This window comes from Sebastes umbrosus, chromosome 6 (assembly GCF_015220745.1).
Source record: "Sebastes umbrosus isolate fSebUmb1 chromosome 6, fSebUmb1.pri, whole genome shotgun sequence".
Classification (NCBI taxonomy): domain Eukaryota; kingdom Metazoa; phylum Chordata; class Actinopteri; order Perciformes; family Sebastidae; genus Sebastes; species Sebastes umbrosus.
This window is the reverse complement of record NC_051274.1, coordinates 17,720,417-17,745,650: the sequence shown is the minus strand read 5'-3', so window position 1 is coordinate 17,745,650 and position 25,234 is coordinate 17,720,417. Positions and strand designations below refer to the sequence as shown.

The window sequence follows — 25,234 nt, the reverse complement described above, 5'->3', positions numbered from 1 at the left end:
GAACATGTATGCATGATTTCCATAAATCTCTGCATTGACTTTCTGTCGTGTCAATGCAAGAGCTCACATGAGCCGACAAGGAAAGTCATGCCTGCTGAACCCAGTAAATGTCACATGTTATTGAAGTATAAGTATTCCTCTTATAAAGGTATTTCTAGTCAACAAGCTTCTCTTCCTTTCTCCTCTCCTGCAGACGGCAGCAGTGACGGGCACCCTCCCACACCCGGGGCACAAAACACTCCGGAAGTGAGAACGCTGCCACCTAACAGCCGATATCACACCTCATTGGAGTCCAGTTATCCACCAGACCTTCACAAACCATCACGCCAGGAGGAGGCTGCGCGTGGCCGAGACAGGGACAGGGCTGAGTCAGATCACATGGACTACCAAGGCCGGCAATTTACCCCCCACCATCATCACACCTGGAATAACAATCACAGTCAAAGTACCCCCAGACAGCAGTCTCCAGACAACAGCAGTAGCAGTGGCAACAAGAAGAGCAGAGGCCGCAAAGTCAAGAAGTCCGAGTCGGAGAGCGGCATCTCTAAACTCCTAAAGACTCTGAGGAAAGACAGCTCGGGGAAGAAGGCTGCAGCTGCCGAGAAACTGAGGGGGAGAGAGCTCTCAAGCAGCAGCTCTACTTTGGACGGGAGGTCTCGTCAGCAGCGCCGGGGCTCCCTCGACCGCTCGCCAACGCGAAAGCGCGCCTCGTCTCCCGATCGGCGGCGGGCCAAGTCGATGGACCGCAGGGCGGAGCGAGCGCATCGGGACCGCACACCTGAGAGGGAGCACGACGACGGCGGGTTCCTTGCAGTCACCCCTGAACGCAAGTTCTACGAGCGGAGGCTCCTCAAGGACTCGCACGTGGCTGGGCAAGTCAGGGAGGCCACAACCCCCGAGCGCACCAACAACAACGGGGATTCCTTGTCTCTTTCCAGGGGCCGTACGTACGACAGAGCCACAAAGAACGGCAACCTCCTGAGAGACTCTTCCTCAGAGAGGAGGGAGGAGAGCTATCTGATGAACGGGACGCCGGAGCGACGATACCGAGCGGAGCGGGACTCTTCCCCTGATAGCAACTACAGCCGGGATGAGCTGAACTATGCAGCAGCACCCAGACTGAAGGATTACTACGGCATGATGAAGAACAACGCTGCACACAACAATGCTGCCTACAACAACACAGGCCATAACAATAACACAGCGGGTCAGAGCCCAAACCAGCTCCCGGAGCCCAAGAGAAGGCTGTACAAAGAAAGCCCCAAAGACCTCAGCATCTAGAGCAGAGATCCCCCTCGCCACTCTCTCCTCTATCTGTGCAAACTATGTACCATACACTGGAATTGGACTTCTGAGGATACTAACTCTTGTGCTTTATTTGGTCGACCGGTTTATTGATTGATTTGATTGACTTAACTACTTGTGATCCCATCCAGAGATTCATAAAACAGCAGGAGTACAATCCTTCTATCAGTTCATACTGGTCGTTTCGTCATTGTTCTAGTTATTTTGAACATAACAGAGGTTGTTGTACTATAGTAAAGGTATTGTATGTGCCTGCATATGAAATCAGTGATATTGCTTTTTGTAGGCATTGCTGAATCTAAATATTTGTTCCCTCAGAGGTATGAAACATGCTTCCAGTTGTGGTATCTTCTGACTACTAAGCTTGTTTTTAGACGTCTGTTCCATTCCTGAATTGCTTTACTGAACAAACTATAGCACAAGACACTGATGGCTCACAAGAGCTGTGAAAGTCACGTTGGACTTCTTGCAAAAAAAAAAATCTAAATTTAAGATCTGATGGTAAAAGTAGAGTGATAATTATATAAATAATATATGACGTTTTTGTTGCATTTGCTCTATTTATTTTTTAATTTGGCACATATCTTGAGCAAGCTTCATTCCTTGAGGACCAAGGAAGAAGTGCACACTGTACCTGGGAAAGCATGCTGTATCCTTACTTGTGTTGCATCCTTGAAATGTGTTGCAGCTCACACTCCTTTTGCCTAAATACACTCACACACTACCGAAATTGAGAAAAGAGATCAGACAACTGATGAGAAAAATGGCACCGGTGTTATTAGTTTCTCCCTCGCAGTAGGATTATAAAAATAATTTTAATACTCACTTTGTTCCTCAGTGTGTACTGATGTAGCAGGGAGGGAACCTGACTAACTATTGACTACAGACAAAACCGCTCCGGTAGATTCTCTGCTGCGGGAAAATGAGAGTTATCTAAATTTGTGTCTTTATTATGCAATCAAACAGAATAGGTTTGAGAGCCAAACTATTGTCGCTGCAATCAAAAAATGTTTTATTGCAAGTAAAATAAATTTGTGATTAAAAATGTATTAATGCAAATCCAGATGTTTTGCTTGCTGTTAAGCAGAATCTACGACCTACGCTGAAAGATATAAATGCCCTGACACACCAAGGCGACGTTTTGCCATCAGATAGTTTGGGGCCGTTGGTGAGCATCTGTTGGCCTAGTTTTTTCGATGCGTCCCGCACCGTCCGCTCTAGTCTGCCCATGTCGACAGCTTCTTGGCCGATTCAGCATGTTGGATCGGCGGCGGAGCTCTTCGGTGAGGGAAATCACTCTGATCGGCTGTTCAGTTTAAACGAATCAGTGCACAAGAAGAGAAACGGAAGTGAGGAAAGCAAGTAAACGAGTATAGTCAAGAGGACACACACAGAAGGCTCTTCTCGTGTTTCATCATCTCATCTGATCGTTCCAATACACAGATATTTTCACGCCAACGTGGCCATCTGGAATGAGGCTAAGTGGTGAGTGAGAGTGGTGTGAAAATGGTCAACAAACGCCGCATTCTTTCATGTACGTATCATAACAACGGCTTGTCCTCGGTCCTCTGGTTTCCCTTTCTGAATGACGAAAACAGACTACCGCCGCCTGCTGGTGTGGAGGGTTATTTCATCTCACAGAGCGTATGTGCTAACTGGCCGTCGGCTGTAGTCTTTGCGGTGGGTTCTAATGCGACTTGTCGGTCAAGACAAAGGCGACGCAACAGTCGGCCTTCATCGCTGCTAGTTCTTTGATGTTGGCTTGGTGTGTCTAGTCTAAGACAGTCTAAGAATGACTCTATTGGCCGTTCTCAATCGGAGTGACAGCTTGGCAACATCCACTGTTGGATTCGCAAACAAAAATTTCGTATTTGCAAACAAATTATACTTGCAATAAAACGTTTTTTGATTGCAGTGTGGAAAGGTTTACTCTCAAACCTATTCTGTTTTATTGCGTAATAAAGACACAATAGTAACTCCATAAATTTGTTGCTAAAAAAAAATTCAATTTAATACTTAAGACGAGTCTGCATTATGCCACAATACCAGCTTGAAGCTGCCATAAAATATGATTTCTCAGATATTCCAAGAAAAAAAAAAAAATTAAAACAAATTTGTAAATTATCCCTGTGCAAGATGCATGTGTAAATTTACGTGTAGTTTATCTGATAGGTCTGAACGAGAATAAATGATAAGGAACATGCACTGTAATCCCACAGTGATTGTCAGCCCCGTCCTCATGTTGGCGGTAACCACATTTGCGCACCGACCACCTCCCAGGTCCCGACACAAAGAGCTGATGTGGTTTCTTGTGTTGGTAATATATACACGGAGAGTCCCGGTACAGGAGACGACCAATCTGCCATGCTGAGCCACGCTGTCACGCCACTGGAGTCTGACTGCTGCTTTATAATGTGTTTTGTGTGTATTCTCTGTTTTATGTTTCATTAAAGAACTAAAATATATTGGATAAACCACAACAAAAATGCATTGTTTGATCACTGTTGTCGCCATGGTACTGTATTAACAAAAAAAACGAAGAAAAAAATAGAAACACAATTAAATAAGAAGTTAACCTGTTGGCCATCACCTGTAAAGAATTTTTCCAGTGTAACTATTAGGAACCTGTCGAGGAATAAAATGTTGCCTTTTTCTTGTACAAAAGAGAAATTTATGAAAAACCTCAGCAGTGAGGAATGTGATATTGTGTTTATATCTCTGAAATGGACCTGATGATTTATGGGAAATATGTTGATTTACTCTGGATCAGGTATGTAAAGACATTTTAAAAATGAAAGACTGTATTTGGTCAATCAGAAACTGTTTGATGGTTTGAATCTCTCTCGATGGTTAGCCTGCCTTTGTATTATAAAGCACTTGTATGCAGTCTGTGTTCTTCAAGCATTATTTCTTGCAATGTGCTCCGGACATAATGCTGTCTCTGTGTTGATAAAAGCAGTACATGTATATGGGCCAATCTTTTTTATAAAACTATGCATATATAAATACTACATTGTTCATAGCTTTATTTGACCCATGAAGCTATACATAACATTAGTCTAAGTACAAGTAGATGTGGACTTATCCAGCTTCTTTTCTTGAGATGGATTACAATGTATATGTAGCTATCAAAAGAAGTCTGTGAATGCTATTTTTATTATCAAATAAAGTTTTCCATACAAATTCAAAAGGATTTCATATTTCTGCACAGCCGTTTTTCAGTAACGTCTCCGGAGAGGCTTTTGAGTTTGTTTAATCTTTCTTATCGAGTCACTCTGCTGTGTCAGTCGCGGTCACACTGAGTTTTAATATGCAGCTTCAGAGACTTTGTTTTATTGAAGATCAACACTGGAGGAAAATGTACTACATTTAATAATAACTGTACAATGGTTCACACACACAATAGTGACATGGAAATAGAACAGTGTAGAAAGAGAGTCCATAGTATGGGCTGTCAACTGCATTGCCTTCCTTGTCTATATAATAGTGCAGCACACAGACTGGAGGGACGTAGTACGAGCAGTAGTGTCTCTCTCCATGCATACGCTACGACAAAAACATGTTTGTTTATGTTAGAAAGTTACAGCCGGTGCTGCAATAACAATAATCGGTATACCTTTATAATAACCATCATTAATAAATGGTAAATTGATAGCCAATTAAACTTAGTTGATAGTTATTTTACTGTTAACTAACAATGAAATGATAGTTAATCGTGTTTACTAATTATTACTAATGATACAATTTCTGTTATTTTATTATTAGTTTGTGTATTATGAAATATTTAGGTTATAAATGATGTATTGTGTCATAGCTGTTAAGAGGCGATAACAATTACATTCTGACTACATTAGTAAACTATTAACAGTGTATTGTTGCACACATTATAACATTGTATATACTATATTAAGTATTTGTTAATGATTACCAAATGATCTGTAAACTTTTAAGAAATAATTTGTAAAACATCTATAAACATTATAGATGGACCAGAAACCTTTATTATTAACCATTGACAAAGTATTATCTATCTATCTAAATAATGTTTATAGATGCTTTACAAAGTATTTATTAACCATTTAACAAAGTATTATAATCATCAGTTGTAACTTTATAATAGCCATCCAAATAATGTTTATAGATGGTTTACAAACCACTTATTAACCATTAACAAAATGTTACCCCTATCTGGTCCATCTATATATGTAATGTTTATACACGTTTTACAAACAATATCTGAAAGGTTTACACATTTTGTAATGATTAATGAATACTTAATATAGTGTATAAAATGTTATAATGTGTGCAATAATAAACTGTTAAAATAACTTAAATTATAGCATTACTAATAATTAATAAACATTAATTTTCATGGTTTGTTAACAGTAAAATAGCTGCATTTTAATCAATTTACCATTTATAAATGATGGTTATTATCAAGTGTTACCCACTTATCATACAACTGATATACTGCAACAAAACAATACTATACACTGTGTAGAACTGGGTAACTGTTTAGTTTAACTTGAATATTATAACTTGTTATTATTTATTTACAAAAAGCTAAATGGTATCTTGTCTGTGTGAACAAAAAAAAACCATAAAGCTGCCATCTATCCAATATTCTCCAAAGACCTTTATTAACATTTTTAGAGCATGACTTTCTCGGGGTTTGTTTTGCTAAATTAAAGCAGCGAGTGATTGATTTTTTCCCCCTTAAGCTCGACTTCAGACCGCTCAGTGAGTAAATCTGTATTCAGTGAAAGAACTACTGGTAAAATGGTTGCTATAGTTACGCATGAAGGTCATTATGGGAGGGATGTTGGGCTGTTTTTGTTTTTCTCTATAGTGTGCCATGCTGCACAACCAAGAAGTGAGGAGGAGGAATCACATGAGTTTGTGTCATTCATCATACTGGTACAACTCATCATGACGTCTTTCACAAGAGTAAAACAATGAAGATGTAAACTGGCTGATAAACTATCTGCGGTATCTATAGTGCAGTAGTCACTATAGAGGATTACTGAATTGGTGTATTATAACAGAAAACCTTTCTCTAAATATTGTTTTCTATATTCTGAAAATCTATTGAGAAATGTTCTCCCAATGATTCTTCTGATAACTGATCCTTCGGTAACACTTTTCTTTAAGTCCCCCCTGATGATGAGCACTTATTTATGGAGGCCCACAAGAGTCACAGAAATATTAATAAAGCATTCAATTGATTAATAACTAATTGTACAATAAATTCATTAATAAACGTGTTTACAAATGTATTTATTAAATGCAAATGGGAAAAGAAGTTGCCCTTTTAAATGCCTGATTAAAACCAGTATTTTTATTTCAATTTGTAAATCAAGTTATTTATTCCTCTTTTTAAACTGCATTTTCAAATAGATATTATTTATTCATGAATTCATCCAAGTATTTTTAAATGATATACTTATTGACCGTTATGGTGTTTTTGTAAATCCCTTTTTAATTTGAACTATTAATTGATTCATGATTAATATTTAATTATTTATAATTCTTCTTTTTATTGCCCATTAAAATATCAAATAATAAATTACTTTGTAATCTAGTCCATTTATTCCTATATTAATAATACATTTGTAAACAAATTTATTAATGCCTATTTCTATTGTACAATTAGTTATTAATTGATTCAATGCTTTATTACTATTTCCGTGACTCTTATGGTCCTCCTTATTAGCAGCGTAAAAACATTTAATAAATAATGTATAACATACAACAGTACGCAGCTATGAGGACATATCTAAGTACTTGTTAATGTACAGTATTTGTCAGCAATCATAACTGGTAACACTTTACTTTAAGTCCCTCTATTTAGCATTTATAAGCAATATACAAATATTTAATAAATGGTTTATATCACACATTATAGTGTAGTTGTGAATAGCTTTGAGGACATTTTAAGTGTTTATTAATGTAAAGTATTCAACAATCATAACTTCCCCCATGTGTGTTTTACTATATTTTGATTCGTTATCTGTTTATCAGTCCACAGGAGGAGTTATAGTTGTTAACAAATACATTAATTAACATTTATATCTGCTTACAATTACATTATAGTGTGTTATAAACCATTATTTAATGTTTAAATACTGCTCAGAAATGCTGAGAGTTAAAGTGTGTGATATGATGGAAGTAAGTAACACGAGTACTAATTGTTTCCACCCCATAACCTTTGCATCAAGGTGTCTCTTGATAATACTGTTATCCAATAAGTCTTTGTCTGTGTTAACCTTTAATTAATATGATTAATATTCGTCACCAGATAAAGTTGGTGTTGTGTCATTCATCCCTGATTAATAATGTCCTAATCCCTTAGGTAGGCCAAGTTTTAAGTCCAAGGTGACCTGTGATTGAAATGCGATTACAGTAGTGATGCAAATGCCTCTATAAGAGAAATGCAGACACTCTCCTCTGTGTTTGTCTCGCTCTAAGTGTTCGTACCATCAAGATCTGCAGCAGAAGAGCACTACAATAATAGCTCCAAAGTAGAAATTGACTCAAGACATAAATGCATGATGAATAGGTCATTCACATTTATTCATTTGATTAAATATACTACAGTCATATTTTTTTTGCCACCCAAATTGCAAGTAAAACATAAACAGGATGAGTCATTTGCAAAGTGCGTTTTATTTTACGTTGCCTTGATTACATGCCTCTACATTCAAAAATAAGCCAGTATCATATAGGATCCAACTGTAAAAGATTAACATTTTTTTTTCCCTTTCCTCTCAGGAAAAAAAAAATCTCTTAGATTTTTAAGTTGGATATTCTGTACATTCAGGAACAACTCTGTAATGGGCTGACATTTCCTGCAACTGTCTTTAGGTTGAACCAACACGTTTGTAAAAATACAAAAAAGGACGTTATTTCTGTAGACAATAGCCTTCAGTCGTTTCCCGGGGGGAGCGGAAGTCTTCTTCTCGGATAGTAGATCACGGAGCCTGTGTTGACGGCCCTTTTATGCAGGAGACACTGAGCTGGTGGAGACAGAGGAGGCCTCGGTCTTAGTGGAGGATGCTCCCTCCTCCTCCTCAAAGGGGTTCTTCCCGCAGCACATGGTGGTGATCATGCAGTGGCGGAACTGCTTGTTCATGCAGATGTAGATCATTGGGTTGTAGATGGCGGAGCTCTTGGCAAAGAAGGCCGGGATGGTCATGAAGACTGGTCCGAACTCAGATCCCTGATTAGAGAAGATGTACCAGGCCACACCGGCGTAGGGACACCAACATACCAGGAAGGCGATGACCATGATTACGACCATGCGGGTGACTTCCCTCTCAGCCCTCTGAGTGGTCTCAGACTCCTGCTGGGCAGCAGCAGCCTCCTTGACGGCGCAGAGCAGACGGCCGTAGCAGAAGAAAATGACCGTCAGTGGAATGGAGAAGTGGCAGACGAACATGTAGACGACAAAGGACTCATTGTTGAAGCCCTCTGCACGCGTGTAGTAGTCGACTCCACATGAGCACTGCATGCCCTCGGGGATGTAACGAGACCAGCCGACGAGAGGGGGTACGGCACAAGCACAGGCCATCACCCAGGTGAGGCCCAAACCCATGATAGCGTGATCCTCCGTGAAGCGGAAGTTGCTGATGGGCTTGCAGACGACCATCCACCTTTCAACAGCCAGAACGACCAGTGACCAGAGGGCTATCTCACCGCCGAGGGTAGCAAAGAATCCTTCCAGGTTGCAGCCGAGGCGTCCTAGGACGAAGTAGCCGTGCATAGAGGTGTACATCGTTGTGGTGAATCCTCCAAACACCATGAAGAGGTTAGCCACCGCGAGATTCAGCAGGATGTAGTTTAGAGGGGTCCGCAGCTTCTTGTGTTCGAGGGTGACGTACAGAGTGAGGAAGTTGATGGGGAAGCCAAGAAGGATGAGCAGGAACATGTAGGCCCCCAGGGCAGCGTAAGCTGCTGGGTTGACAAGGTAGTACTGAGGGTAATCATAAGGACTCCGGACAATGCCGGTGGTGTTTACCATAGGGACATAGAAGTATGGTCCCTCTGTGCCGTTCATGGTTGCGGCTTGCGGTTGCGATCAGCCCCTTCGGTTTCGTGTCTTCTGGCTGCTCAGGATAGTGATGGAGAGGGACGCTTCTACAAATGGACCCAGGTGGCCACGGACTGGCTTTTAAAGGCACACCTTGGATTATCACTTTCCAAATCCGTCAGCACAAAGTGATTTAGGCCACAGTTAATATCTAATCCAGCCACCACTGCAAACATAACTGACCACTCATCAAGATATTAAGGTTACACCGGCTCATGCTTATCATGGAGCTATCCGCTAACTTCTTATTTTAAAGCATGATTTCAACATGGTACCTCATGGAAATAATTCATCTTTTCACTGAGTTTGAAAGATACTATCGAGGGCGACTGTTTTTGTGCACAGAAGACAGTGAACGTCTCCCCATATTTGTGTGACTTTACTCAAGGTGCTCACAACTCCTTCAGCAACAACCTGCAGTCGGAGCGGATTGCAGCCGCTGATTTGCTCACATATAGATGTGAATTTAATCTGTTTTAGCTGTGCGATGGACTGGTGACCTGTTCAAGGTGTCTCTCTGTCTTCTGCTGGGAGACGCTCCAGAATAGAGTCAAGCAGGTGACGGTGGTGAATTCATATAAATTCATTTCATGACTTGCAACCCCAAAACCGTAATCTAACAGTGAATGTACAGAATGTATAACATTAAGTTATAACTATAACATCTGATGTCATTTTTATTCTAAAAACAAACTCACTCACTCATATTTTAGACAACTTTAGTGAGGGTGATCACAGGTTAATTTTAAGAAAGGTATGAATTATATCTAGACACAAAAATCACTCACTGGTCTATAGTTTACCCTTCTGACAAACAAATAATATTCCTTCTTGAAAAGTCTTCCTGAGTACAAATTGCTCTTGAGTAGGACTACAACTAACAATCATTTTCAATCAATTAATCTGCTATTTATTATTATCATTTTCTTGATTAATCATTTAGTTTTAGTATAAAATGTTTTAAAAATAGTGAAAAAAATGGCATTTAAAATTTCTCCAAGCCCACAGTGATGTGTTCAATTTGCTTGTTTCGTCCAAACAACAGCCCAAAACCTAAATATATTCAACTTACTGTCATACATGACAAAAAAAGCAGCAAATCTCAAATGTTTAAAATGATAAAACGATTAATCGATTATCAAAATAGTCACCGTTTAATTTTCTGTTGATCAACTACTCATTGTAGCTCTGCTCTCGAGATCTCTTTATTCTTATACCAAAAGAATGACTCATGGAGTAACAACCTAATCCTTCTATGATTGTTTGAAATGCATAGAAGGCCAAAGAGAATATATAGATAGATGTACTTTATTCATCCCAAATTGGGAAATTATTGTGTTACAGCAGCAAGTTATCAAGGCAATGTACAGGAACAGTTAATAAAATGTACATATCAAGACTAGAGAAATATATCCATAGAACACACAATATAAAGAATATTGGAATACACCATAAATACCATAAATAAATACACCATACATTAGCAAAGTGTGCAAGATAAAATGTTTTGTTTTTAAATAAAAAAAAAGAATTGAGGTAGTAAATGTGCAAAATTCAACATGAGCAAAATTATTGCAGGAGCAAAAGGAGAACGTATGGTTGAGACAGAACCTATAAAACCTACATACAACCATACATAAATTAAAATAATTTTACTGCAGTACAGCCTTTTATGTAACCACTGAAATATTTTACAGAAATTAAAAATCTCTTGCACATCGGGTGTCCTGGCCTAGATGGCAGCAGAAGATATCAGACTTTGAAAAAGTCTTCAAACACATCCTGGTCTCTCGTATTAATGTGTGTTAAGAGGTCAGTGTTCTGTACTGTGTTGAATGTAGAGCAGAGGCAGTGGTGTTGCTGAGCGCTGGGCCATCTTAGCTGTTGGTAAAGAGCTCAGCACTTTCCTAATGGGTGTTGTATTAAAGAGATTTGGGGCTTATGTTACTCTCACAGGCCTGTAGTGGATTTAATGTCGCGGAGGGTCACTCTCGCTCAGTAGGATATTCCTGGCTTCAGATGTGATATCTTCTTCTTCTTTTTTTCATTATTCAAAAATTTATTTTTTAAAACTTACTACAGTTCCTGGCAGAAAAATCACATGAAGCTGCAGCTAACGATTATATTCATTACTTGATTAATTGATTAATCATTTGGTGTATAAAACAATAGAAAGCAGTTAAAAACGCTCATCATGATTTTCTAAAGCCCAAAGGTGTGACATCTTCAAATAGTCCAACAGTCCAAAAGTACACTGATAAAACACCTGCTGTGTACTTGCTCTTTCTGTGCTGGGTAACTGCAAGTGTTTGAGCAAAGTAGAGGGAAATGTTGCTTTCTGAGTAAACTTTGCTCTCTGGTGGAGAATAACTAAGCATGGAAGCCCATTAATAAAATATATGGTATGCATATGAATCTGTGAAAGAGAAATAGCGGAGTGGAAAAGTTATTGCAATGACTGCAGGCTTAAAGTGCACAATTTATAACCTGAGCTGCTGTGTGCAGGTAAAGACAGATACTTATTGTGGTGATATCAATTTAAATATAAAGCTGGCATAAAAAAATATCTTATTTTCACAGAAAAGAAACCATCACATATTGTTTCTGAAGTCATGAGAGACAGGTTAAGACTATGGAACAAATGCTAATTGTTGATATTTCTGAATATAGACTAAGTAATATAGGGACAGCTTGAAAATGTACTTGTAGAAGACATTAAAGGGACTGTTTGTAACTTCTTACCCGTATAAATCAATCCGGGTCAGTGTCCCATGCGCGCTCGCGTGTGGCTACGCTGTTCAGACTCAGACTCCAACATAAACTACATGGAAGCACCAAAACCGCAAAGTTATATCTAGTGAAGCCCGTCTTGTAAACCAGTGTTGGCCGCGGTCGGAGGACGCGGGGGACACCGTAGCTTTGGTCTCCAGGGCCGGAGTCTCTGCTGTACTCTGCTCCTCTGCTCCTCTGCCTGCCTGCCTTCACTCACACCGTGCTCGTTCTGGCTCCACTCGTGCATACGCGCACACTCCACACTGCAGAAGAGTTCGTTTTGCTCTGAGAATATCTAGTAAATGTACAGAGGACGTTTGTGCAGAAATAAATGCTGCAGCTCCTCCAGACCAACAGAGGTTTCCGGTGTCTTGTGAAGTGACGGGGCTCCGCAGCAAGAAACGTTATCGTCTCCGACCAAAACTCTGGTGTCTACCCTGTTCCTTCTGACCGCGGTTGGGAAGCTGAGGCAGGAAGTCAAAAAATGATCATAGTTTAGTATGTCACAAAAAATTTCATAGTTTATAATATGCCATAAAAGAATCAGGAAAAAAGTCATAGCCATTTATTTATTTATTTGACAGGGACAATACATGTAGGCATTGTTACCTTTTAAATGAAGTGCAACTGATAGAATGTATGTAGGACTTCTAGCTGTAGCCAATTTGCAGAGCATGTCCCTGGTGAGGCTTTTAAGAAATGAAAATACATAGTACACATACATAAAAACACATAATACAACATCATACATTACAATCACATCATTCATTACAATCCATGAAAAATGTCAAAATAGTATGACATACTATGATATGATTCTTTTTATCACTTTTTTTGACATACTAAAACTATTACTTTTTTTAAACATATTATACTATGACTTTTTCAACGTATTATGTCTTATTCATTTTTTTCGATATAATATATGACTTTTTTTCGACATACTATACTATGACTTTTTTTTAATCATTTTTTGACATACTATAATATATGACTTTTTTCAATATACTATGACTTCTATTATTTTTTTGACATACTATACTATGACTATCACTTTTTTCGACGTAGTATGCTATGACGTTTTTATCACTGTTTTGACATGCAATACTATGACTTTTTTTTAATAATTTTTTCCACATACTATACTATATGCCTTTTTTCAATATACTATCTGACTTTTTTCGACATACTATGACTTCTATAATTTTTTGACATACTATACTATGACTTTTTATCACTTTTTACAACAAAGTCTGCTATGACTTTATTTTTCACTTTTTTGACATACTTTATGACTTTTTTCATCACATTTTTCGTCATACTATGAATTTGTATCACTTTTTTTACATAATACACTATGACTTTTTATCACTTTCTCCGACATACTATACTAAGAATTCGTATCACTTTTTTTGAATTACTGTACTATGACTTTTTTTCGACATGATATACTATAATATGACTTTTATCACTTTTTTGACATACTATAGTATGACTTTTTTCATCACTTTTTTGGACATACCATACTATGAATTCTTATCACTTTATTTTGACATACTATACTGTGACTTTTTTATCACTTTGTTGAAATACTGTACTATGTACCATGTAAGTATGCTGAAAAAAGTGACAAAAACGCCATTGCATATTATGTAAAAAAAAGTGAAAAAAGTCATAGTATAGTATGTCAAAAAAGTCATAAAAAAAAGTCATAGTATAGCATGTCTTATGTCTTACAAAAAAAACTCAAGGTGAAGTTTATATTATAGAAACATATGCAAATTTAATAATATATAGTATGCCATAAAAATAAAAAAAACACTTTTCCTGCAAAGCCCTCAATCATATGTCATCCTTCTCTTCTTTTCTCCCCAGATAAGTGCAGACATCTGGACCAGAACAGAGGACGGACAGAGTTCTTTCACTTCGTCAACATCGCCCTCTGTATGAACTCAGAGGGTCGGGTTGGCCCTCAGATTACGATGCCGCATTTTCAATAATTTTTTTTTTTTCAAATTTGTGGTTTCCTGTTTCATAACCCCCTCCTTCTATCTCCCCGAAACAACCAGAGCATACCGTATTAAGATTTTTTTTTTTTAACCACATTTTTTATGATAAAGTATATTAATATTTATGGCATACTATACTGACATTTTTTATGGGATACCATATTATGACTTTTTTATTACACTTTTTGGCATTTCTTTATCACCGTATATTATAATTTTTTCATGGCATACTACATTACTTTTTTATAACATACTATATTATTTTTTGTGGCATACCATAATGAGAATTTTTTTATGGCATAGTATATTATGTATGGTATACTACACAGTGACATTTTTATGGCATACCATACTATAATTTTTTTATGACATTTTTAATTATTATTTTTTTTATGGCATACTATACTATGACATTTTCTATGACATACTATATTATTTTTATGACATTTTTGTTGCATACTATACTATGACATTTTCATGGCCTACTATACTGTGACATTTTTATGAAATTTTAGTTGCATAATATACTATGACATAATGACTTTTCTATGACATACTATATTACTGTATACTATACAATACTATACTATGACTTCCTTTATGTCATAAGTATGGTATGTCATAAAGTTTATGACATATTATTGCATACTATACTATGACATTTTTACATTTTATGACATTTTGATGGCATACCATACTATAGAATTTTTATGGCATTTTTTATGACATACTATGGTATGACTTTTTGTGACTACTACTAATTTTACTACAGCAACTACAACATCTACTATTTCTACAACAAAATACAACGACGACGACGACGACGCTACTACTACTACTACTACTACTACTACTACTACTACTACTACTACTAGTTGATTTGATAGTTAGCAGTCTGGACAGAAAACAGACATTTACACCAACAGTTACAGAACATATAAAGTCTCTCTTGCTCCAATAACAGACCCTGGCTCACCACTTTTTAAGCAGACTTTTTACATCAGTTTTCATGGAAGATTGATGAAAATCTGTACAACACAAAACACAGGTAGATAGGTGCATATGTAGGTATATTGGGTCATACATTGATAATCTTATCATGTAATCACAATGTGCATTGTGTAATGATGTCAACGAGTTAAAAGTGACTTACATTTGATTACATTTAAGGCCCTTAAGTCACAAATGTTCCCCTGGGTCCATTCTGCACCATCTATCAGTAAACAATGCTAAAATGCCAGATGAATATCTTTACAAATAAAAAAATCTGAAATAATAATCAAAGTATCGAGAGAATATTTAGCATTACCGGTGTGTCGTCATTCTGTGAGTCATCCAGCATCGATCTTGTCTCAGAGGCAGGTGAGGTGCTACTGATGAGCCTGGAGGACACAAAATCATTAGAATATAAAAATCAAGTAATTTGACTGTTGCAGTTTCCAGCTGTGTACAGACAGTAGTGTTTTTCAGGTCCACCTCTCCTCACCTTGATGTCCTCATCTCTAACCAGTCTGCTGCTCCTCCCCCAACATCTCCTGACAAATCTGAAGACTCTTCCATAGTTCCCACGAACCGTGTAAACACCAGTACACCTGCAACCGCCTATACGATGAAACTAAATAAATAATAAAGTCCTCAGAATTTTGAGTTGCATTCATTTCAAGTTGAACCATGTTGCACACATTCAAACCTACCTTGGTGTATGAACTAAAAAAGTGTATATTTGTACTGATAAATTACCTTTCATTTAATCTAATTTCCATTAGTTTTGTCGTTGATAATTTAAATACGATAAAGCTTGTATTAAAGGGTGTCTAAGGACCCATAATCCCCCATACTGACAAAAATACATCATGGAAACTCTTGAGGATCTGCTGCTTTTCTTTGTCATATGTGATATTAAAGTAAATATCTTTGGGTTTTGGACTGTGGTTGAACCAAACAAGCAATTTGAAGACGCTGCTTCAGGATTTGGGATGTTGTGATTGGTGTTCTTCACTAGTTTTTAAAATGTCATAGTCTACACGATTGATCGATTGATTTTTCTTGTATACATAGACAATCTACGTCTGGTAGTTAGTGTATAGATAAATTATACTGTGCATAGACATATAGTACGAATACTATATAGTACTCAAGTTAAACTAAAGCCATCCTGCGAAAAATGAGTAAAAGACTAGGACAGACTAGGGTCAGTAGGAGGACTAACTCTACAGTACACCAGCTATTCAGTCACATGCTGTAAAGGATTTACAGATGCAGGAGATCAGGACAAACCTATTGCTGAGTTGCAAAGCCTCTCTACTCCGCTGAGGCAGATATGGAGGTGTTTTGCTGCCCTCTTCAGGAAACTCAAATAAATGCACTTATACACAAATCACAGGGTTTATTTTCATTGCTACCAGAAAATTGATTCATATTATTTTTAACCAGGTTTTAAAAGATTAATCTAAAACTCAAAAAATTTGATCAGCTTCTTCCACAGCAACATCTTTGGTTCTCCAAACTGTGACCTTTCAACCATAATCCCTGGGTGTTGGAGACTTTCAACATTTCAGGTCCATTTTTTAATCTTGATTTGAAACTCCTATCAATACAGAAACAAACAATGGTAATGGTAAAATACTGTATTTTATTACAATTTTGCGGTACTTGAGGTGCTATACTTTAGTATATCCACTTTCTGATACATTATGTTTCTACTTGTCTACAGTTCAGGGGGGAATATTGTACTTTTTACTCCACTGTATTTATCAGACAGCTGAAGTTACCAGTCACTTTTCAGATTTTGGATTTAAAATGATATCATATGTTTATAAAATACACAACATTGTGATTTAAGTGGCAGTAGGCAGTATATTTTTGGCATCATTGGGCAAAAATTCCATAATAACCTTTCAGCATATTGTAATTCAAGTGTTCTGAGAGAAAACTAGACTTCTGCACCTCCTCATGGCTCTGTTTTCAGGCTTTAAAACATCTAGCCCATGATGGGAGACTTTGGCCAATCACAGGGCATTTCATTGAGAGAGAGCGTTCCAACTGGCTGAGCTCCGGTTATGTGACCGGCATTTGACGTTCCTTCAAGATATCTCATCATGGCTGCCAGGTCACAAGCTTTCTCATTTTACAGCTAAACCGTGCACTACAAGATGATTCTGAAAATACTTGAGGCAAGAAATAGGCATTACAGTAACATAATATTGATTCAGATTTGATCAGCGCTTTCGACAGCGAGTTTGAGAGTGACTGACAGCCGGCTCTCATTGACAGCAGATGGACAGCAGACCTCAGATCAGCTCTGACTGCTTGTTTTCCTCCGGTCTCTGAAATCTTGCAGATGCCGTTAGGAGCACCGGAGGACACAGAGGCACATCATTTTTTTTAGTTTACCTGTTTCATATACTACTGTCGTTTTATAAAAATAGCTTTTTTTAAATCACATTTGCTCCAATCTCGCCTACTTCAGCTTTAACAAAGTGATTCCAACCCCTTTGGCCTGTGGTCCCTCGCTAAGGAACACTTTGACTAAATTATATAACTGTATATAAAGTAGTTAAAACACACCATAACCATCTTAAACAGTAAAATGGTGTGTACACGTTGAAGCATCAGTATTCATATAATGTCATATATAATAATATATCAGTCACAGGAGTACTTTTACCTTTAATACTTTAAGTACATTTAGCTGAAAATACCGCTGTATAATAATAACAATAATAAAACAATAGCTATCCTCAAAGTAGAGCCCTGGACTGAACCAGCTAAATGAACCACCCTAATTTCACAAAAAAGTTATGCCGGACTCTTGTTATGTTGCAAAATTGTCCATAAACAATGGTGTTGGCCTTGGTTATGGTTTTATTGTTTTATTGTTTGGTGAACTGGTTTATTTCCATTGAACTCCCTTTCTAAGATGCTAAACTGAATATCGACAGTACTGTAGAATCTAAAAAGTATCCACCTTGAGTTTCTAGATGCTTCCGACAAGGACCTCTCTAATGAATAATACACACAGATTCGGCCTTATCCTCATGAATAGTGTATGACTTTCTCTCCAAAGAGAAACACATAATAGCACAGGAGATGTACTGTTACTTCCTTGAGGTGTGCTAATGTGTAAAGTAGAAACTTTTGGTCACGTAGAGTCAAACCGTGCCACGCAGTTTTAGCGTGCCAAGTTGTTGAATATGAATAATGAATAATGTTGTGGGATTATTCCTTATTTCATGGGCTATTTGGGAATATATATACAGTACATACATTATTATTACATACTTATATATAAAATATATAACCAAATAAAATTAAAATAAAAAATAAAAAAAATGAAGCATTCGAATAATGATTTGGAAGTCGAATACTATGGCAACAGTCGAAGCTTTGAAGCGTTCGGGTCAGCTCTAGCCGAGAATAACAAAATAAGGGGGGACTTTTATGGTGAAGAATTTAATAACATGTTTTTATCACTGAATTAGTAAAGCTTTGTTAGCGGCTACTCTTCAATAAAAACAAGTCTACTAATACTAATACTAGCACTAATAATACAAGCAGCAACTAGAATTACTGCCTTGCGGTTGTTTGCCTCTGCCAACCACTTTCAGTTTACATCCATGTCTGTCCAAAATGTCATTAATTCATCATTTTATCCTATTAGATATTTGTGTGACATTGTCCTAAATCTTCAGTTATGGCCAAAAACATGTTTGTGAGGTCACAGTGACCTTTGACCACCAAAATCTAAATCAGTTCATCCTTGAGTCCAAGTGGACGTTTGTGCCAAATCTGGAGAAATTTGCTCAAGTCGTTCCTGACATAACGCTTTCACGAGAATGGGACAGACGTGAGGTCACAGTGTCCAGGCATTCTTGAGACATGGCATTCACGAGAATGGACAGATGGACGGACAACCGAAAACATAATGCCTCCGGCCACGGATGTAGCCGACGCAAAGGCATAAAAATAACGGGGGACTTTTATTGAATATAGGAATTGAAATGTGTTTATCCACCGTTTTACAGCCGCCTTTGACCGCTAGTCACAGCTATGGTTACACATATCCTCAAACAGGTAGTCCTGTTGTAATGGAGATACAAATCCCTGCCGTTCTGGGCTGACGCGCCGATTCAAACAGAGTCACACCAAGGAAAAGGCGCTCTAGTCTGGAGGAAGTATTGTTTTCGGTCAACATCATATGACAATAGACCTGACATCAGATTTAATACAGCAAACAACTAGTTACTGTAACTATTCCTCTAACTTTTCAACCTGTCTCAGGAGAGTTAGCGTTCAAGTGTTTCCATCCTCAGATCTGTGGTTGTCAATCCTGGCTACATTTAGACACAGCAATGACTTAACAGTATCCATTTATATTACAAATAAAACTTGTTCCAACAGCCACAGCTTTGTTTCCTGACTTCAGCTATTTTTTTTGTTTTTGCGTATGAAGATGACTGTGGTTTTTAGAGGACAAATGTGTGGGCAGAGTGTGATGCTCTCTCACTCTGCCCACAGGAACTCTCTTGCTGAGTGACCGGTAGAAAAGAGGGAACACTCTGTGACCACGACATGGCACATTCACCACCACCAGATCCCACATGCATTTCACACTGAGGGTTATAAATCATCGGACCCGTAACGGCAAAAATAACATCAACTGGTGTCGAGGATGTCAAGATTAATTTTGAGTTTCACTGTCCAAACAACAAAAACTCTGTCACATACAAAGCTTAAAATAATCTTTGATGCCATTTGGTTTAGGACTGCAACTAAAGATTATCATTACTGATTAATCTGTTGTAGAGCTGCAGAAATCACTCGATTCGCAAGAAAATTATTGCAAATATTTTGACAAATTATCGTTTTAGTAATATTTTAGGCAAAAATGGCAAATATACCCTGGCTCAAGCTTCTCAAATGTCAGGATTTTATGCTTTTCCTCGTCTTACACGATAATAAACTCAATATCTTTGGGTTTTGGACTGTTGGTTGCATAAGACAAGACATGTGAAGACATCATCTTGGTCTGTGAGAAGTGATAAATGGGCATTTTTCACTATTTTCTGACAGTGACAAAATGAATAATCGATTAATGAATAATTGAAACTTTTATCAATAACAACAATAAAGCGCTAATCTGTTGAATTTTTAAATGAATTAATCGTTAAGTCTATAAAAGTGAAAAATGCCCATCACAATTTCCCAAAGGCCCGGGTGATGTCCACATATTTCTTTCTTTGTCCGAATTACTGTCCAAAGATCTAAAGTATTCTATTTTCTACAACATGAGACAAAGAGAACCAGCAAATCCTCACAAAACAAATCCTCATTTAATAAACAACTACTGTGGCATTTTTGCTTGATAAATTACTCTTTTTTCACATTTTCTATGGGTGCGAGATGAAATATCAAACAAAAGGACTGCCAGGTGTTGCTCCGATATGCAAAATGCATCCAATACTGACCAAAATTCAGTATTGGGCATTGGCGAATACGCCAGTCTATGCACCGATCAGATACCATAATTTATTAACTCAGAAAAAAATCAACTTCTTTAACCAGAAATTAGTTCTTCTTCGCCGCTTCAAAACAGTAGCCTTCACTGTTCTGTTGCTGGCTGTATTTTAATATATATATATATATATATATATATATATTAAAATCACGCTGGCATGGGATCGGTTCTATTTATCGGCCGATACCGCAAGTTCAGGTATCGGAAATCGGTATTGGGAAGGGAAAAAATTGGTATTGGAACATCTCTATTGCTCTCAACAATTTGGTTACATGATGGTTTGTGAAATTTGCAACAAATAATGTACAAAAGTAGAGTAAAGTATCTATATCTATGTAATATCTATATAGAGGGGGATGAGTAAAAACACTGCTGCTAGGACCCTGTGTGATTGATAAAAGGGAGTAGAGGTCCAGAGGTTCGTATGGGTGATTACTTTTTTGATGATCAAGTAATCTGTAATTGTGGACTAGTGGATAGTTTCAGCATTTATTCCGGTAATCATGTGATTAGATGTAGTCACACATAAACTCCAAACTAAAAATCAACAGGCCAGTGGATATAGGCTATAAGATAATTACTACATACATCTTACCAACCCCACTAGAAGACAGCCTCTCCTTTCCCTTCACTTCAAAGCTGAAAACAGGACTGTAAATCAAAGCTTCATATAAAAAGCAGTCGACTGGAAATCTCGGGTGCTGCACATGCTTTCAGGATGTTTGCCAGCAGTGGGAGCTGTTAGGCTTCACTGTACTGCCTGACATGAAATCGTTCACATTCAGCAGTAGTGTTGACTCTACAGCAATCGACTGAAGCAATATTTGCATCTTGTTGCTGAATTAGATAGCACCATTTCAGGCCGACAGTATTGGAGGGTGCCAAGCTACCTTTTTTAAATACATTATTCACGTTGTTGGTGACAGCAGGGCTTCTCTCTCCAATCCTGGTGCATCATAGCTGATGCATGGCCGTGTTTCTTTAACGGAATCAATGTCTTTTAGACCATTACTGCTATTATTGTGTGGAGGGGGATGTGTCAGCACTCTCAGCAGTCAGTACACGCAGATGGAGACCCTGAGACCCTCCCCTCCTACCAAAGACTGCTATTTGTCAGGAATAGCATCCGGGCCCATTCAGTAACCTTAAAGTGCAGGGAAGATGAGGTCAGATGCGTTGTTACAGCTTCCTTTAATGGAAACCTGCAGAAATCAGATCATACTGCATTAACGCCATCCACTCTCACCTGAACATATCAGGGGGAGGTGTTTGTCAGACTGGCTCGTCACACGTCTGAAACAGATTTCTGCTTGGATGCGTATTTGCATTTGTGCATAGCTATTGATCCCTGGTGAGCAATCAGCTGAAATCTTCATGTAATAGACCTCTTCAAAGAGAGTGCGAGTTAGGGATGCTAGTTTTGAAAATTTTTCTAAACAGATAACCGACCCTTGTTAACCGATTATTAACCGTTAACCAACAAGATTTGTGCCTCGCATGCAGCGGTGCGCCAGCTGCAGTGTAGGAGCACAACAGACAACTGAGTCCCCAGTTCACCCGTCCGGGAGCATTAACTTAGCAGATAGATAACTTAGATGCTGCGTGTAGTGTGTGAGATTGTTGGTGGCGATATAGCTGTGAACGTAGGTGTAGAAGTGTGTGTACAGTTTATTTGTCGGTGAATAAATGCCACGAAACTACAACTCCTCCACTCCGCTCAAGCGAGCTGGAGAGACCGGAGTCAACTTCCCATATCCTGCAACTCCGGCTCCGCCTCAAAGGCTGTTAAGGTGGGCAGCTTTTCTCCTTTAAGTGACGAGCCGCTCGTCTGAGCTGCTCAGCTTTTGAGTTAATTATTAACATTACTTTTAACTGTTTTAACCGATAGCGTTAATCGGTTAAAATGCTTAATGTCAGTTAACAGTTAAACGGTTAATTATTAACATCCCTAGTGCGAGTACGGAACTTCCTCGTATTTATTTTAAAAATACCCATTTGTGTTGTGAGAAATAAAAAGAAAGCCACTTCAGCAAGCTGATGAGGAGTTTACAGTATTTCTTTCTGGTCAGTCAGATGTATTTAAGCAGTAAGACTGACTCTCTTCTTTCTTTCTCTGACTATCCTCCATTTAGCCTTGATTTCGCCGCTCTTCCTTTCTGTCTCTTTATGGTCGTCTTTCAAGTTCACGCACACACACACACACACACACGCACACACACACAACATTCTGTCTGTGGTGACGTTTCTGTGACTCCTTCTTACCACCCATTGTTCATGTTTGACAACTGCAAAGAAATTAGCAGTCTTTGGCATGATTCATCATCTTTCAATCGACTGGTTGCTAAGGTGATGAATCCACGGTGTATGGAGTGTGTGGAGAGCGGTGTCCTCACTTTGACACACACGCACACTCACACACACAGCGTCTATGTGGTGGACTAAGCCATCAGGCTGAGCTGGGTTCTTACCTCTCCTGGAGTGATGTTTTAGGGTTTATAGAAAGAAGCCCCAGATGCTTAAACCTCTCACTGTGTGCACAAATGTCACCCTCATCAGCAAACACTTCCAGACACACGTGCACACACACGCACACACACACACACATCCACACACAACACCTCCTACGCTCTCATCTGCACACGATCACACAACAACCGCTTCAAAGCCACACATATTCATCAGCCCTCTCCAAACTCCTTTTATCATATCTCCATATTCATATGCTGAACAGCCACACAGATTTGGGGGTTGTTAACTAGAGCATGGCAGATAGTAAGGTAAACACCCGGGTCAGGCAACATGTTGGCTTTTGTCATAATGTTAGGCTTGTATGGACAAATGTTTTTCTCGTTCCCTTTTGGTGCTCTGTTAAAGGGCCACTGTAGATGTTCAACCTGAATCTTTCTAATATGGTGTGCACATGTAGCCAGGTAGATAAGTAATTGACTTAAATCCAGTATTCCTGATTGCCAAACTAATGCCAGACTACTCATGAATGAGGTGCCAATATCAGCCAAGTTGGGTTAAAACCGGTCCAAAGCTACTATTTAGAGATGATTCTCAGTCCACGCCCCCAAAACAACCTTGGCATCCAAATAGGCTAAATATACAAATATGTGACCGGTCCAACTCACATTTGGTTTTCCAACGCTGAACACAACCAAACGCATCAACGCTCCAACAATGTGGCCACCTTTGAGGCCACCTTTGAGGCCAATACAAATAAAGATGGATCAGAGTTATAAAAATCGGATGATATGTCATGTTTTTAAACACATGATGTGAAAAAAACATGTTTAAGAAGTTAGAGCTGAAATGATTAGTACAGAAGAATCAATTAGTTGATTGGCAGACAAAATTTCAGCAACTATTTTGATAATTGATTGCTTCAGTAATTTTTCAAACAAAAATGCCCACCACTCTGCGATTTCAGCTTCTCTAATGTGAAGATTTGTGGCTTGTAAAATGAATATCTTCCGAGTGTTTGTCAGACAAGACATTTGAAGAAGTCACAGTGGGCTCTGAACAATTTTGATGACATTATTTCATCCTATTTTTTCATTTTGTGTAATCGATAAAAAATAATCTACAGATTAATCGAGGATGAAATAATTGAATGACACCCTAATATACCTTAAATTCGTTTTTAGTAGGGCTGTCAATCGATTAAAGTATTTAATCGCGATTACTCATGCATGTCCATCATTAATCACAATTAATCGCAAATTAATCACACATTTTTTTATCTGTTCAAAATGTACCTTAAAGGAAGATTTGTCAAGTATGTAATCATTTTATCAACATGTGAGTGGGCAAATATGCTGCTTTATGCAAATGTATGTATATATTTATTATTGGAAATCAATTAACAAACCTAAACAATGACAAATTTAGAAGATTTCATTTAGAAAAAAAGAAAATTGACTTGCCCCAAACTGCATGTGATTATCATAAAGTGGGCATGTCTGTAAAGGGGAGACTTGTGGGTACCCATAGAACCCATTTTCATTCACATATCTTGAGGTCAGAGGTCAAAGGCCATGACAGATTTTCCTCGCCAAAATTTTGCGCAAGTTTGGAGCATTATTTAACCTCATTCACGACAAGCTAGTATGACATGGTTGGTACCAATAAATTCCTTCGGTTTTCTGGTTTCATATGATAGCAGTATCTTCACAACACCCCCAATCCTGACAGTAGTGCTGCTCTTTAACTAGGCATCTTCCAACCCTTTTAATCATCTTTTTACTATAATTAGAGTCTGATATTATCACAGATGCATCTACTACTGCCATCAGCCGCTGGTAACTCACTGCTTCCAAATGCAACATGCCCAAAAATAATTGGGTGTGTTATTATTTAACTCCTTCTATGCATGCAAACATTTTTCTTCCTGATACTGTTTAGACAAGATCAGAGTTGAGACAATAGTTACATTATGTGCTGTCCTGTGTGCTCACTGTGACCACATTAGTTTAATATGCAGCTTGACCCTGCAGATACATCACGCTACAGCCTATTTTATTATTTTTAGGGCTGTCA

At 38.1% G+C, this 25,234-nt stretch overlaps 2 protein-coding genes across 19 annotated transcripts in view; one reads left to right on the top strand and one right to left on the bottom strand.

Annotated features, from left to right (window-relative positions):
• The window catches only part of LOC119489418 (membrane-associated guanylate kinase, WW and PDZ domain-containing protein 1-like), a 103,255-nt gene extending 98,760 nt beyond the window's left edge, over positions 1 to 4,495 (top strand). For 16 of the 18 annotated variants that reach the window (XM_037771800.1, XM_037771786.1, XM_037771796.1 and 13 more), the window contains one exon: positions 194 to 4,495. In XM_037771800.1, the coding sequence (XP_037627728.1) occupies positions 194 to 1,281 (1,088 nt within the window). In that variant the 3' untranslated portion in view covers positions 1,282 to 4,495. The remainder of the gene's footprint in view (positions 1 to 193) is intronic. The other 2 variants (XM_037771799.1, XM_037771801.1) reach the window with 1 other exon arrangement.
• A 3,355-nt stretch (positions 4,496 to 7,850) lies between these two features.
• Positions 7,851 to 9,455, bottom strand: LOC119490336 (rhodopsin). Its single transcript, XM_037773667.1, has one exon. The coding sequence runs from the start codon at positions 9,359 to 9,361 to the stop codon at positions 8,303 to 8,305; it is 1,059 nt and encodes a 352-aa protein (XP_037629595.1). The 5' UTR covers positions 9,362 to 9,455; the 3' UTR covers positions 7,851 to 8,302.
• Between the last annotated feature and the right edge of the window lie 15,779 nt (positions 9,456 to 25,234).

Excerpts from the sequence above, each read along its gene's own strand:
- LOC119490336 (XM_037773667.1), bottom strand. The coding sequence starts at position 9,361 with ATGAACGGCACAGAGGGACCATACTTCTATGTCCCTATGGTAAACACC.